The sequence below is a fragment of the Elgaria multicarinata genome, chromosome 20, assembly GCF_023053635.1.
Source record: "Elgaria multicarinata webbii isolate HBS135686 ecotype San Diego chromosome 20, rElgMul1.1.pri, whole genome shotgun sequence".
NCBI classification, from domain to species: Eukaryota; Metazoa; Chordata; class Lepidosauria; order Squamata; family Anguidae; genus Elgaria; species Elgaria multicarinata.
The window spans coordinates 13,539,959-13,556,582 of NC_086190.1; the positions used below are offsets into that span (position 1 = coordinate 13,539,959).

The 16,624-nt window shown below is 48.4% G+C and overlaps 1 protein-coding gene across 1 annotated transcript in view; it reads right to left on the reverse strand.

Annotated features, from left to right (window-relative positions):
* Window positions 1-4,820: 4,820 nt before the first annotated feature.
* Window positions 4,821-16,624, reverse strand: part of TTLL10 (tubulin tyrosine ligase like 10) — a 30,043-nt gene continuing 18,239 nt past the window's right edge. The window contains exons 10-14 of the mRNA XM_063145454.1: window positions 15,903-16,074; window positions 13,866-14,006; window positions 11,810-11,926; window positions 7,035-7,128; window positions 4,821-5,653 (exon numbers count right to left, since the gene is read on the reverse strand). Coding sequence (XP_063001524.1) covers window positions 4,821-5,653; window positions 7,035-7,128; window positions 11,810-11,926; window positions 13,866-14,006; window positions 15,903-16,074 — 1,357 coding nt within the window. The remainder of the gene's footprint in view (window positions 5,654-7,034; window positions 7,129-11,809; window positions 11,927-13,865; window positions 14,007-15,902; window positions 16,075-16,624) is intronic.

The following is a 16,624-nucleotide window of genomic DNA, read 5'->3' on the forward strand; positions in this document are numbered from 1 at the left end:
CGGATCTTAAAGTGAAGCGGAGCGGGGGGTCCGTGCACATCCCTAATATATATATAGCACTGCATAGGATTGCACCCTTAGCAACCTTATCTAGAGAGGTGGGGCTGCAATGCCTTCCCTCCCTAACACACCTTAGTTAGGTTATTTTTTAGAGAATGCGGCTACCTTAATTTCCAAGAGGATTTCCTTCCTCCCATTTGTGAGCAAATAGCTCAGCTCAGAGTGTGCAAAAATGGCGATTCTACCGGGACGATTTTATGTTTTTTCGCCATGTGGGCAGCGTGGCTTACGGGCACATATATTACCTATTCCTTCAGGGTAGATTCCACAGGCACGTTTCTAGAGGCCATATTAGCCGTTTCCTGTTTTGAGAAGGCAACACTGGGAAAACTGAGGGCGTAATTACACACACACACACACACACACACACCCCGAACGGCTGCCACTTTCTTTTCATACGGTGCCGCCATGCACCCGAGGCTTGCTTTCGTCGCCAAAACGGTCCCGCCTCCAACCCCGAACAAAAAACGCTGCGCAAAAGATCAGACTCTTCAACTCGCACTTCCTTTTGAAACTTAAATTTGAGGCTTCGTGGTTAAAATAATAAAAGTTTCCGCGCCTTGGCCCTGTTTCTTTCCCTCTGTGGCCATGAAGGCCGAGGAAATGGAAATTTACACCTGTCATGGGTACGGCACTTTCTCTTTGCCTGAAGCAGCCTCTGATTGAAAACCTGGTTCCTTGAAATGATTTTGGTAGTGCTTGGTGACTCACTTCCTGGGTGGTTTCCCCTCGAATTTGAGGGGCAGTGTGCTGGTTACTCACGGAACGAGCGCAGTTGTTATCCGGTGGAAAAACGAGGAACTCTTTACGCTTCCCCTGCTAACCCACTTCCCTTCGCGTAACTCGAACCCTCCAAGCACAGACGGACACACAGTTGCTTTGACTCCTGCCCGAATGCTGGACTTGTGTCTGGCTGGAATCCCACAGGGGTGAAAGCAACCAGGCGAGATCTGGGTCCCCACCCCCTCTCGTAATACTAAAACCCAGTGGGGGTCATACCATGAAGCTGATTGGTGGGAGATTCAGGGCAGGTAGAAAGGAATTGTAGATCACAAGCTGAATGTGAGCCAACAGTGCGATATGGCTGCAAGGAAGGCAAACGCTATTTTGGGCTGCATTAGAATCACAGAATAGCACAGTTGGAAGGGGCCAACAAGGCCATCGAGTCCAATAGAAGTATAGCTTCCAAACCGCGGGAGGTACTGGTTCCTCTCTATTCGGCCCTCATCTAGAGCATTGCATCCAGTTCTGGGCTCCACAATTCAAGAAGGACGTAGACAAGCGGGAGCGTGTTCAGAGGAGGGCAACCAGGATGATCAGGGGTCTAGAAACAAAGCCCTATGAAGAGAGACTGAAAGAACTGGGCATGTTTAGCCTGGAGAAGAGAAGATTGAGGGGAGACAGGAGAGCACTCTTCAAATACTTAAAAGGTTGTCACACAGAGGAGGGCCAGGATCTCTTCTCGATCCTCCCAGAGTGCAGGACACGGAATAACGGTCTCGAGTTAAAGGAAGCCAGATTCCGGCTGGACATCAGGAAAAACTTCCTGACTGTTAGAGCAGTACGACAATGGAATCAGTTGCCTAAGGAGGTGGGTTGATGAATGTGGGATTCCTGCATTGAGCTGTTGGACTCGATGGCCTTGTAGGTCCCTTCCAACTCTGCTCTTCTATGATTCTATGTTGTGGTAGTGAGTTCCATAATTTAACTCTGTACTGTGTGAAGAAGTCCTTCCTTTTATTTGTCCTTAATCTCCCACCAATAAGCTTCATGGGATGACACCAGGTTCTAGTATTTTAAGAGCAGGAGAAAATATATCCCTATCCACATAGATTCATAGAATAGTAGAGTTGGAAGGGACCTACAAGGCATTTGAGTCCAATCCCCTGCTCAATGCAGGAATCCATCCTAAAGCATCCCCGACAGATGCTTGTCCAGTTGCCTCTCGAAGGCCTCTAGTGTGGGAGAGCCCTTATTCTTCACACCATGCATAATTTTGGTGTGTGTGTGTGTGTGTGTGTGTGTGTGTGTGTGTGTGTGTGAGAGAGAGAGAGAGAGAGAGAGAGAGAGAGAGAGAGCCAGCAATACCATGAGTAGGCTGATCCTATGAAAAGGAGGACAGGGCTCCTGTATCTTTAACAGTTGTATTGAAAAGGGAATTTCTGCAGGTGTCATTTGTATATATGGAGAACCTGGTGAAATTCCCGCTTCATCACAACAGTTAAAGCTGCAGGAGCTATACTAAAGTGACCAGATTTAAAAGAGGGCAGGGCAGCTACAGCTTTAACTGGTGTGATGAAGAGGGAATTTCACCAGGTTCTCCATATATACAAATGACACCTGCTGAAATCCCCTTTTCTATGCAACTGTTAAAGATACAGGAGCCCTGTCCTCCTTTTCATAGGGTCAACTTAACCATGAGGCAGACTGAGGCAGTCATCTCAGGCAGCAAATTTTGGTTGTCATAAAAGGCCAGCAAATTCTTAGCTATTTACCTTGTTATTGTCTTTCTACTGCCCTGGAAGGGGGAAGTTGTGTATCACATTTCCTGCCACGTGTCTCAAAATCATTCAGCTGACTTTGGGTACTATACACCTTGGCTTGGGTGGGTGAGGGAGGTCTCATTTGCTGCTCTGCCTCAGGGAGCAAAATGCCTTGGGTGGGCCCTGTGTGTGTATGTGTGTTTTACTAGAACCTCAAGGCCTGCCAAATGGAGCCAGTGGCAAAATGGCGTATCAATTGGTACGACAATGGAACCAGTTACCTAGGGAGGTTGTGGGCTCTCCCACACTAGAGGCCTTCAAGAGGCAGCTGGACAACCATCTGTCAGGGATGCTTTAGGGTGGATTCCTGCATTGAGCAGGGGGTTGGACTCGATGGCCTTGGAGGCCCCTTCCAACTCTGCTATTCTATAATTCTATGATTACTGCAGCACATGTGCCATGCTGTGGAATGGCTCTCAGGGCCACTTCCCAGTGTTGGTGGTGGTGGATGAAGCTAAAAAGGGCGGAGCCAACGTGCTCCCAAATTCCGGCGTCTGTAGAATGGCAGTGTGCCCAATTTTTGGATGCGTTTATATCTGACATTCATCAAGCGGGGAGAGGTGCAAAGAAATTGCATGTGGAAATTGTGGGGACAATGAAATGTCTCATTGTCTCGGGGCTTAACGTATTTTAAGGAGGTGGCTGAGCGAGGACTTCTTCTTTTCTTTCGAAGCAAAACTGAACGGAAAACGCCTCATTCAGCTTCCGGGTATTCAATAGGTAGCAGCAATGGAAATCCCCAGACATCCTGTTTAAACCCCTCTAGGGGATTTTTGAGAAAGTTCAAGCAGCCAGAAAGGCTGCAAGAACAGAACTGGATAAAACCTTGGTAAATAAATAAATAAATCCCTGGAAGGATACTCCCTGAATCCAAGATATCTGAGAAAGCCATATCCTTCAGCCTGGAAGGCCCCAGAGTGGCAGGAAGCCAGATTCCGGCTGGACATCAGGAAAAACGTCTTGACTGTTAGAGCGGTACGACAATGGAACCCATGACCTAGGGAGGTTGTGGGCTCTCCCACACTTGAGGCCTTCAAGAGGCAGCTGGACAACCAATCGTCAGGGATGCTTTAGGGTGGATTCCTGCATTGAGCAGGGGGTTGGACTCGATGGCCTTGTAGGCCCCTTCCAACTCTGCTATTCTATGATTCTATGATTCTACAATACACCTGGGGAAATCCAGAGGGCTGCATCCAAGGTGTGCAGAATATCTCCCATAGGTCTGAGGTCCTGTACCCATCTTCTTTATTTCTTGAGGTGGTAGTGCGGTGTGATCAGAACATCAGAAAAGCCCTCCTGGATTGGACCCAGGGTCCATCTAGTCCAGCACTCTGTTCACCCAGTGGCCAACCAGCTATCAACCAGGGAGCAACAAAGCAGGACGTGGTGCAACAGTACCCTCCCACCCATGTTCCCCACCAATCTGAGACTTGCTGCCTCGGACACTGGAGGTAGCACATAACCATCAGGGCTAGTAGCCATGGATAGCCTCCTCCTCCAGGAATTAATCCAACCCCCTTTTAAAGCCATCCAAATTGGTGCCCATCACTACATCTTGTGGTTGTGAGTTCCATAATTTAACTATGCGCCGTGTGAAGCTTTTTTCTTATTACCATTTTTTTGCCCTTGATAATGACAATGTTTCTTTGCGTGTGGTGTGTGTGTCTGGGACGGTTCCATGCAGTTATAAAATGGTTCTAAGCCTGCAATCTAGCTCTGCATATCAAAACGGTTTTTGTTACTCCTCCTCGGCCAAACCCGGCGCATCGAACCAGCAACCTGACCGCACGTGATTTATCTCCAGTGCTCCAGTGCATGAAGAAAGAGAGTATACTGCACGTTTGATACTACATACAAAGATCCGTTGATGTCAGTTTCCTCACTGACACTGAAAACGTTATAGGGCGAGGCGGTCCATCTCACCATATAGGTCTATAGGATGGGATATTTAAAAACCCCGTATATATCCCAGGGAAGACACGGGAGACTAACCGAAACACCGGATAAAGGTGGAAATGGTCAAATCGGTATTTTGCACCATTCACGATGTTTTCTTAAAGGATATCAAATATAGATTTTTTAAAAAATAGTTTTTTAAAAAAGGGGGGGAAATGCTTAACTATATCACAGATAATGGGTTAAGGTGTTTGTTTTTTCCTGGTTGTCCTTTATAGGAAAAAGAACAAGGCCTTTTCAAATACACATGTGATCTTGGTTTTAAGAGCCACGGTGGGAGATCTTATTTTCTGGGATCGATTCGTCGCAGTGATGGCCGCCGGGTGCCGACGCAACCTTGCCGCTGGGTGCCGGGGGGTTGGTGTGCGTCGTGAGCTGGCGGAGGGGCTTGGAAATATCTTGGAAGACCGGGAGGTTGGGCGGGAGGTTGGACTGGAGATGGAGGGAGACCATTTGTGAGCTGGTCAAAGGACTGCCCGCTCCGTTGATGCTGGCCGGCTGGAATTTGGTCCCAAAGGTTTGCTGGAACCAAGTGGCGTAGGAACGGTCCTTGGAGTTGCCTCCGGAGATAGGGCACCCTTTCCCTTTCTCATTGCTGTTCTCAGGTTTGGGATGTTTGTCCGACGACCCTGGGACTTGTTTGATGATATACTGGTTGCCGCTGTTACAGACCTGGTTGCCACGGAGGACGGCTTTCACCGACGGGCAGCAGTTGAGGCTGGGGATGATGGAGATTTGGATCTGGGGCATGGGTAAAGTGTTTCGCGGGACTCCTTTGCTGGGTGGGAGGGAGATGCCTTCAGGCGGGCCGGACAGTTCCACCTTGGGCTCGCCTTTCAGCAGCTTCTCTGGAGCTTTGGCTGGCTGCTTGTCCATCAGTCGGCCAGTGCTGCCACCGGAGCTGCCGACGCTGCTGTTGTCGGACTGGGACCGGTGGCTCCTCAAGGAACGGAGGGACGTCCTGCTCTTGGTGAGCTGCAGCAAGCCGTGGTCGGAGACCAGCCCGTTGTATAGCAGCGCAAAATGGCACAGGGACTGCAGTGGCAGGAGGGCCTGGTCCTTTTGAATTTTGGTGAAGATCTCGATGGTCAGATCTGGAAAACACGTATAGAGATTGCACCTAGAACATACCCACAGGAGACACACACGCAAGGGAGCCCATCTAGAAAACACACACACACACACACACTGCACCTAGAAAGTACCCACAGGAAACACATCCAGAAAACACACCCAGAAAACACACACACAAGGGAGACCATCTAGAAAACACACACACACACACTGCATCTAGAAAGTACCCACAGGAAACACATCCAGAAAACACACCCAGAAAACACACACAAGGGAGACCATCTAGAAAACACACACACACACACTGCACCTAGAAAGTACCCACAGGAAACACATCCAGAAAACACACCCAGAAAACACACACAAGGGAGACCATCTAGAAAACACACACACACACACACTGCATCTAGAAAGTACCCACAGGAAACACATCCAGAAAACACACCCAGAAAACACACACACAAGGGAGACCATCTAGAAAACACACACACACACACTGCATCTAGAAAGTACCCACAGGAAACACATCCAGAAAACACACCCAGAAAACACACACACAAGGGAGACCATCTAGAAAACACACACACACACACTGCATCTAGAAAGTACCCACAGGAAACACATCCAGAAAACACACACAGAAAACACACACAAGGGAGACCATCTAGAAAACACACACAGAGAGAGACACACAGACATAGGAGGGCCAGGATCTCTTCTCGATCCTCCCAGAGTGCAGGACACGGAATAACGGGCCCAAGTTAAAGGAAGCCAGATTCCGGCTGGACAGCAGGAAAAACTTCCTGACTGTTAGAGCAGTACAACAGTGGAACCAGTTACCTAGGGAGGTTGTGGGCTCTCCCACCCTCGAGGCCTTCAAGAGGCAGCTGGACAACTATCTGTGAAGGATGCTTTAGGGTGGATTCCTGCATTGAGCAGGGGGTTGGACTCGATGGCCTTGTAGGCCCCTTCCAACTCTGCTAGTCTATGATTCTATAATTCTAACCTATCCAGAAAATATCCATGGGAAGCCCATCTAGAAAAATGCACACAGTGGAACCCATCCAGAAACACACACACACCATCAGAAAAACACACACCCAGCTAGAAACCATGCTGAATAATGTTGTTTCAGCGAGTGGGAGGCCATTCCTTTGTTAAGGAGATATCGCTCATTAATAGCTTAGAAGGGCTGACTGATGAATTTGACCCTCAAGCTGAAAGAGGTTCAAACCGGCCCAAATCCCCTCTCCTGTTATCAATACAGGAACCTGGGCATCTCGGGCCGTTCTGTTTGGGCAGGCTGTCGCTTCTCCCCCCCCCCCCCCCCCCCCGCCCATTTCAATCCCAATTCCCACCCAAATCATCCTCTTGCTCCCAGGACGATCCATTTCTGCTTACCCAGTGTTTCATTCACCACCGTGGGGATGATGTTCTTCAGCGCCCCACAGTTGGTGTGCAAAGCTGGGTTTGCGTTCATCTCCAAGAGCCAGACCTGTAAAAAGGACAGTTGTTTCTTAAGGTCGGGGTGGTGGTGGCCAGGAACCTCCAGCCCGAGGCCAAATCCAGCCCTCAAAAGTTCCCCAGGGTCAACGCCCCCATCGCCTAGGCTCCGCCCCTTTCCCCAACTCCCCCAAACTACTTTTGTAGTTCCCCGGCTTTTATGCCCTTTTTAAAACCCGATTTTAAGTGACTGGTGTTAGTTACTGGCAGTGCGATCCTTCAAGCTAAAATGTACGGGTATTTTATTCTTTTGGCACCTCCCACTTTTTCCTTGGGCTCCACCCACAAATGGAAGGCGCCCCCTAACAGCTTCTCCGGAAGGGAATTCTGGCTGAAAGCATCTCAACACTCCTGCTCTTGAACTTGTCCCAAATTGCCAGTCCTGATACATATTTTTCCCCTAGGGCGGACCTCACGCATTTGGCGAATCTCTGACCATACAGTTCCCATTCCTGTTTTCCGATGGAGGAAAAAGAAATACGGTGTCTACCAGTTTCTGGGACTCCTAGAAGCACCATCACCTCCCTTTTTTAATCATAGAATCATAGAATAGCAGAGTTGGAAGGGGCCTACAAGGCCATCGAGTCCAACCCCCTGCTCAGTGCAGGAATCCACCCTAAAGCATCCCTGACAGAGGGTTGTCCAGCTGCCTCTTGAATGCCTCTAGGGTGGGAGAGCCCACAACCTTCCTAGGTAACTGATTCCATTACCGCACTGCTCTAACAGTCAGGAAGTTTTTCCTGATGTCCAGCTGGAATCTGGCTTCCTTTAACATGAGCCCGTTATTCCATGTCCTGCACTCTGGGAGGATCGAGAAGAGATCCTGGCCCTCCTCTGTGTGACAACCTTTCAAGTATTTGAAGAGTGTTATCATGTCTCCCTTCAATCTTCTCTTCTCTAGGCTAAACATGCCCAGTTCTATCAGTCTCTCTTCATAGGGCTTTTTTTCCAGACCCCTGATCATCCTGGTTGCCCTCCTCTGAACACGCTCCAGCTTGTCTGCGTCCTTCTTGAATTGTGGAGCCCAGAACTGGACGCAATACTCTAGATGAGGCCTAACCAGGGCCGAATAGAGAGGAACCAGGACCTCACGTAATGTCCCCCCTCCCAAAGCAGCGGTCATTCCTTCAGCCCTAGAGTAAAGGCCACTGCTGTTAAGACTGTACAAACAGGAACCAACAGAAGAGGATCAGGAAAAGTGACTAGGTGAGACGTTTCTCTCCCCAAATCAAAGCTCCAGCGCAAAGTCAACAAATTTCCCCGAAGAACGTGGGAGCTCTTGCAAGAAGAGTTTACGGTTGCCACTAGGGGGCGCTGCTGCCCTTTCTATTTTCTCTGAACAAAAGAGCTAAAACACAAAAGCTTTCCGTCTTGCAAGGCAGGCCAGGAATGAAGACAATCTGGGGCGTAGAGTGTAAGCCAGCCTTGCCCAACCTAATGTACTCCAACCCATCTGCACACACCCATTATTATTATTATTATTATTATTATTATTATTATTATTATTATTATTATTAGGGCCAGCGCCAGACTATATTGCGCCCTAGGCAGGAGCGTTCTGAAGTCGCCGCTCCCCCGCTCGCTCACTCACCGCCCCCTCACTTGCCTGCCCACCCACCCGCTCGCTCACTCACTGCTCCCCCCCGCCCGCTCCCCCTCGCCCGCTCGCTCGCCGCTCTGGCTCCCCTCTCACTCACACGCTCCGGCTTCCCCCATCGCTCGCCCGCCCGCCGCCCTTGCTCGCTCACTCACTGCTATGGCTCCCCCCTTGCTCGCCCACTCACCGCCCGCTCCCTCCCGCTCCTGGCTTTGAAGCCAGGACGCTGGGGTTGGGGGGCGGGGCAGAGGCTTTGAAGCGGCGTGCCCTGAAGTGGCTTCCTGCTGCGCCGTACTGAAGCCTCTGCCTCCAACCCCAGCATCCTAGCTTCGAAGGAGCCAGGACGCTGGCGTTGGGAGGAGGCTGGGGCGGCGGCTTTGGAACAGCACACCCGGAAGCCGCTCTAGGAGAGCAGCTTCCGGGTACGCTGTTCGGCGCCCTCATTTGCTTGGCGCTCTAGGCAGCCGCCTGAGTTGCCTCTATGGCAGCACCGGGCCTGATTATTATTCTCTTTCTCGCTCATGGCGTTTTTTTTAGACGGACATGACGGGCTTTTCTAAGTCATGTTGTCTTTTATAGATTCGGGAATTTTCTGACAATTGAACATGTTTTCATCATGATTGCTTTCTGGATGTCGGTGTGGATGTATTTTGGTAGGCCCAGTTTCTGAAGGTTTTTTGTATAGTTTTTTGATGTGATGGCAGTGACTGATGTGACTAACGGAATAATTGTGACCTTTTCCTGTTGCCATAGTTCTTTGACTTCCATGGCCAATGGTGTGTATTTCTCTTTCTTTTCCTCTTCCTTTTCAACAACGTTTTTGTCATCTGGTATTGCTATGTTGATGAGGTATGTTTATTATTATTATTATTATTATTATTATTATTATTATTATTATTATTATTTACATTTAGATACTGCCCCATAGCCAAAGCTCTCTGGGCGGTTTACAAAGATTAAAACACCGAATATTAAAAACCGATATTCAAAAATGTAAAACTATAAAAAGCATAAAAACAGGTTAAATACAATATCGGAGAATTCCATTATGGATTCAAATGAGTTTGGATTGTGACGAATCCAACCCACGCATGCCCTTGCTCTGAATCGGCTTGGTGGCTTAATCGAAAACGGGGTTGGCTATATAGCACTGCGACATCATTGCGCTCACCGAGCGATTCTTGATTGGCTGCGGTCACTGTTAGCAGAAAGATGACACAGGGTTTTCTTTGGTAGGAAGGGAATGGTGGCCATGCAGCCACAAGTCAGGGCAGTGAACACCAACAGGTGGAAAGCAGAGGCATTGGCACAGAACAGAATTTGGGCCAGTCTTTCCATTGATATCAATGAATATCTGGGCGCAAAGATTACTGCAGACGCTGACTGCAGCCAGGAAATCAGAAGACGTTTACTTCTTGGGAGGAGAGCAATGACAAATCTCGATAAAATAGTTAAGAGCAGAGACACCACACTGACAACAAAGGTCCGCATAGTTAAAGCAATGGTATTCCCCGTAGTAACCTATGGCTGTGAGAGCCGGACCATAAGGAAAGCTGAGCAAAAGAAGATAGATGCTTTTGAACTGTGGTGTTGGAGGAAAATGCGGAGAGTGCCTTGGACCGCAAGAAGATCAAACCAGTCCACACTCCAGGAAATAAAGCCAGACTGCTCACTTGAGGGAATGGTATTAAAGGCAAAACTGAAGTGCTTTGGCCACATAATGAGAAGTCAGGATACCCTGGAGAAGAGGCTGACGCTAGGGAAAGTGGAAGGCAAAAGGAAGAGGGGCTGACCAAGGGCAAGAGGGATGGATGATATTCTGGAGGTGACGGACTTGACCTTGGGGGAGCTAGGGGTGGCGACAGCCGACAGAAAGCTCTGGCGTGGGCTGATCCATGAAGTCACGAAGAGTCAGAAGCAACTGAATGAATAAACAACAAATAAAAGTTAAAGAACTACGTCAACAGGAAAACTGGCATCGCACTGAAAAAACTATATGGAAAATCTTCAGAAACTGGGCCTACCAAATATACATCCACACCCACATCCAGGAAGCCGTCATGCCCAAAATCTGTTCAGTAGTTTCTGAGTTTGTGTGTCAGTAAAGGGCAGCGTGACCTTGCAAAGACTGTCACGTACCTCTAGAAAAACCGCCGTGCGCACGAAAAGAGAGATAATAATAATGATGATGATCATGGTAATTCTGTTGGAGCTATCATCTGTGATAGATTTCTTTTAAAATATTGAGTGGGAAGACATTTATTTAGTCTTCCAGGACCTTGTTTGCGAAGGGAAAGATTATAATTAACCACACGGGGAACGGCCACAATGGAGTGATACCAGATCTCCCGTCTGGAAGTCTGACACAGACGGAGAGTGGCGGGCCCACCTCGAAGGGCAAAGCAGGAGAGGCGACAGACTGTATTTTATCTCCTCCCCAGGCCGTTGACATCCTGCATAAAGGAAAGAAAGGGAGGGGGCCCTGCGTTTCGGTGCCAGCCGCCCCCTGCCAACGGCTGCCACACCGCATTAGGCTTGGGCTCTTTGCACTCTGCATCTGCTCTAGGGCAGGGCCCATGAAAGCATCGGGGGGGGGATCATAGAATCATAGAATAGCAGAGTTGGAAGGGGCCTACAAGGCCATCAAGTCCAACCCCCTGCTCAATGCAGGAATCCACCCTAAAGCATCCCTGACAGATGGTTGTCCAGCTGCCTCTTGAAGGCCTCGAGTGTGGGAGAGCGCACAACTAGAGGCTCTTTTGGTCAACTAGACACCAGCTCTTTTGGTCTACAACTTCAAGCATTCTTGGTGGTGGGCCATGCTGGCTAGTGGTGGGCTGGTTCTGGCTGGATCTAACTGAAATGCAGCAGATTCACTGCCCTGTTGACATTGTGCCTACCATCTAAGGCTCTAAGCTGTTGCCTTGGTGGTCGCCTGCACGGGACCTGTGTCCTCCGACCTTTGGGTCCATCATCCTAGCCTCTGGTAGCTTCTGCCTTTTCTCCTCAGGGCCTAGTTCTGGAGGCTCACGGGATTCGTGCCCCGCCCATCCCATCCCATCCAATGCCCCGGTACCTTAAAGTCTTCGTCAATCAAGAAGTCGCAGCCGATGAGGTCAAAATAACCCAGCTTGCAGTCCAGTTTGGACTTGACGGCCAGAAAACACTGCAACATGATCTCCTTCATTTTCTTCTGAAACACACAGGACGCCGGCATGTTTAGGGGGAAATTGCAGAAGCGACCTCTCCCACGTACGCACGTGCCACACAAAATGGCCACCAAGGCCCCATTTAGGCCTGGTTTATTTATTTATTGCATTTCTCTAGGCAGTTCACAGAAGCCAGGTTGGGACCATTCCCCCCCCCCCCCCGTCGAAACATTCATGGGATTGTTGCCCTGGGTGACAAAGCATTTGCATTCAGGATATGCCATCCGTCTATTTTCACTCCATGGCCCTTTCGCCTGCATTCGCCCACACGCCCATGCCGTCTCCTCTTCCTTCTGCCATTTTTAAGAATCCACAGGCAAATCCGCCTTTGCGCGCACACTTCTGTTAAAGCGTATCAACTCTCAGTTTTAACTGCATGCATCCTCTCCAAAGACTCATGCTCAAACCTGTGTATTTTGGTCCTTTTGGGAGTCGGAGAGAGTTAACCCAAGCCAAGTTTCCTCCGACTTTTCTGCACGCTCCGCTTAACCAGCCCATTCTGGAAACAGGCATTTCTGCGCATTAGGGGTTATATATATATATATATATATATATATATATATATATATATTGCAGTGCAAGTTCTGCAAACCATTGCTCCTGGTCACAATAGGATACTACCTTGGATTTTAATTTTTTTTAGATTTAAAACAAACACGAAAACCTGGGACTTGTGCTACAAAAAGCACAAGTCTCCAAAGACACCTCCTTTTCCCAAAGTGCATCTGGCTCCCATAGGGCATTTCTGGCCAAGTTACTTGCCCCTCCTTAGTCTGTGCAGGAAACTTGTGGGGACAAAAGAATGGCCTTGTGTTCTGGAGTACCCAGGATGGCCTTCACTTTGTTCTGGGGTAAGTTTCTTTTCTTTTAGCCTCACCAGTTTGCCTTCGAAGGAAGGGACGTTTTGAGACCAGCCATGCCTAGCACGTGGCCATTTTGTGAAGAGCTGATCCAACGTGGCGGCCATGTTGTGAGAGTGCCCGCAACGCTCTCTCCAACTTGCCTGCGTGGCCATGAACCTCAAAAAGGTTGGGATCTCTTGGTTTAACAATTTCGTAGAATCATAGAATAGCAGAGTTGGAAGGGGCCTATAAGGCCATTGAGTCCAACCCCCTCTACTCAAGGCAGGAATCCACCTTAAAGCATCCCTGACAGATGCAATTTGACTGCCTCTGCTGTGGGAGAGCCCACGACCTCCCTTGGTTATTCGTTCTATTGTCCTACTGCTCTAACAGTCAAGACATTTTTCTTGATGTCCAGCCGGAATCTGGCTTCCTGTAACTTGAGCCCCTTATTCCGTGTCCTGCACTCTGGGAGGATTGAGAAGAGATCCTGGCCCTCCTCTGTGTGACAACCTTTTAAGTATTTGAAGAGTGCTCTCATGTCTCCCCTCAACCTTCTCTTCTCCAGGCTAAACATGCCCAGTTCTTTCAGTCTCTCTTTATAGGGCTTTGTTTCCAGACCCCTGATCATCCTGGTTGCCCTCCTCTGAACCCCCTCCAGCTTCTCTGCATCCTTCTTGAAGTGTGGCACCCAGAACTGGATGCAATAGTCAAGATGAGGCCTAACCAGGGCTGAACAGAAGGGAACCAGAACCTCGCGTGAATTGGATGCTTTTAAACATTTATTTACTGCATTTCTCTGGATGGTTCACAGAAATCAAAACCATAACCACAAACCTTGGTTTTTCAGGTTGGGTTCCACATTATGTATTTTAACATAAGTCGTATTTTATACCTCCCCTGCCCAATAAGTGGACCATAAATCTATGCAATCAAGAAATGAAACAGTTAAGTAGGAGGGCAATGTGGATGTTTTGCTCCTCTGGAAGCATTTCCCATTTCTGTGTAAGAGCTCCGCTATTGGGAGGTATAGATATGTAATACATAAATACGGATCGGGGAGCGATGCATGAAAACTCACGGTGAATCCGTTGAAGACCCAATCCTTGGGGAGCCCTTTGATGTGACTGAACCTCTCATTGACGTAGTTGTTGAAGCGTTCCATTTGCCAGACCGTCTCTTCCTTGACGTGGGAGTAGATGGGGCTCTTTTTCTGCACATACTGAGGACAGTTGGAAGAAAAAGCCAAAAGCGTGACTAAGACTGCATTAAAGTGTGTAAAGGGTGGGTTGGATGACCTATCGGCGCCAATGGGTGTACACCAGGGTGACCATATTTTGGAAACCAAAAAGGAGGACAACATGGTCACCATGTTAAAAATATTTTTAATAAATAATTTTAAAACCTCAAACTTTTTTTAAAAAAATCGTAAAACTCAATGGATGGACAGATCTGTTTCAAATTTGGTATGGCTAAAGCTCTACCTAAAAGCAATCATGGTGCCAAGTTTCATCTCTTTATCTTTAAAAATGACTATTTTAAAAATAATAATTTTAAAACCTCAATATTTAAAAAAATCCCTAAAAAATCAGCGGATGAACGGATCTGTTTCAAATTTGGTATGATTAAAGCCCTTCCTAAGAGCTACCATCATGCCAAGTTTAATGTCTTTATCTTTAAAAATGACACAGTTATAAGCATTTTTGTTAATTCCCATTAGAGCTGCTCTTTGGAGAAAATCCAGATTTCCCCTCACCCTCCCGGATTTGACATAAAAACCCTGGACAAATCCGGGCAAATCTGGTCATATGGTCACCCTAGCGTACACATCAGAGTAGACTGTACTGGATAGGTGACCTCTTCATGCCTCTTCCAAGGTCCTAAGATCATTCCCAGAGGCCCAAAAAGTGAGGCTAAACATGCCCAGTTGTTTCAATCTCTCTTCATAGGGCTTTGTTTCACACAGTGCATAGTTGAATGATGGAATTCGCTACCAAAAGTTGGAGTGACGGCCAGCAATTTGGATGGTTTTAAAAAGGGGGTTAGATACATTTCTGGAGGAGAAAGCTATCAAAGTCTACCAGTCATGATGGCTATGTGCTCCCTCCAGTATCAGAGGCAGTAAGCCTATAAACACTAGTTGCTGTGGAACATGGGCGGGAGGGTGCTGTTGCACCCACATCCTCTTTGTGGGTCCTGGTTGACAGCTGGTTGGCCACTGTGGGAACAGAGTGCTGTACTAGATGGACCCTTTCTCTGACATGGGGACAGAACGGGTTTAACAAAATCCTGACCCTCCCCCCTTCCCCATGGGTCAGAGAACAAAAACAACCAATGGCAGAGTGAGGTATAATCTGGGTGTGGGTGTGCGTCCTTGTCCCCAGCTGCTCAGGTGAGTCTCTTTGCCCCGCCCACTCCCAATGGACTCGTGGGTAATTCACGCTCTCCGAACGGGGACACCTGTTCCTCGTTTGAGATCTTTTGTGGCCAATGATCTCCCTGGAGCAGCTGAGGCAGCGAGATGCATTTCGAGCTGAGGAAACAACTCAGTCCCAGGGAAATTAAGACCATCTCTTGGTGATGGCAGAAGTGGCGGAAAAACAATACCAAGGAGGACAGGCTGGTGGTGATTGTATATGTTCCAGATGTCCCTATTTACTAGAGACAGTTCTATTTTCAAGCAGGTGTCTTGAGAGAGAGATAGAGAGAGAGAGAGAGAGAGAGAGAGAATATTATTATTAATAATAATTTCGTAGGGAAGGGTGAGCATTTAGTTTTAGTTTGGGGGGAATTAGAATTCACCAAACTTCATGAGACACCTCATTTTTAAAGCACCCCTCTTTGGAAAGAGAAAGGGATGGAGAATTTTTTTTTGGGGGGGGGAAATAAGGATTTCCCAAAATTCACATGGTACTCCATATTTGGAACAAAAAGACCTTGAGATTTTTTAAACAACAAGCAAACATGAAACGTGGGAGAAACTGGAAGTGTGTCCAAATTAGGTGCTAAATTAGGTTGCCACCTTTGTTTTCCTGCCAGGCTCTTCATCTTTAACCGTGAGATCCTCCCTGCCCCCAAATCACACAACCCTACTCTCTTTCTTTCTCCCTTTCCATACCTGATTGGTCAGATGCGAGGTGAGGTCTTCCGATTTCGGGTCGTAGTTCAGGCACGTCAGGCGGACATAGCCATGGCCAAAGAACAGCATGTAAGGCACTGTGCAGGCGATGAGGAGGTAAGAGCGGACATCAAACTTCTTCCCCTCTAGCAGCAGCGGCCGGTCGATGTACCTGTGTGGAAGGAGAAGGTGAAGAACATCTCCGTGGGCCGATTGAAGCCTCACGAATCTTCTTCTGGTCGGATATACACAGTTCCATAAGTTAAATCACCCATCTGCCAAAGAACCGAGGGCAGATCTGCACCCGTTTGCCAGGACAAGTATAAGCATGAAGCCAACCTAGCGCCATCCATTGGCCAGAGAAGGAACAGCAACAGAGAGAACGCCTAGAAGAACTTCGAAGTGAGAAACCGATACACTTTACCCCTTCTCCCTCCGAGTCCCTTTTTCTTTTGTGTCGTGTATTTCGGACTAAATACTAGGGATGTGCTCCGCTTCTCCTCAGACCGGAGAAGCAGGAGCGGATCAGGGGACTTCGCCTCCGCTTAAGGCGGAGGCGAAGAGGATCGGGGGAGCCTCGGAGCGTTGCGGAGTGGATCAAGGTGAAGGCGAATCCTTCGCCTCGATTCGGAGCTCTGCAAAAAAGGTAAGGGGGTTTACTTGGCCCTGCCGCTGTCGCCTATGAGGCAACGGCAGCAGAGCCAGGTAAGGGGGAGGGGGAT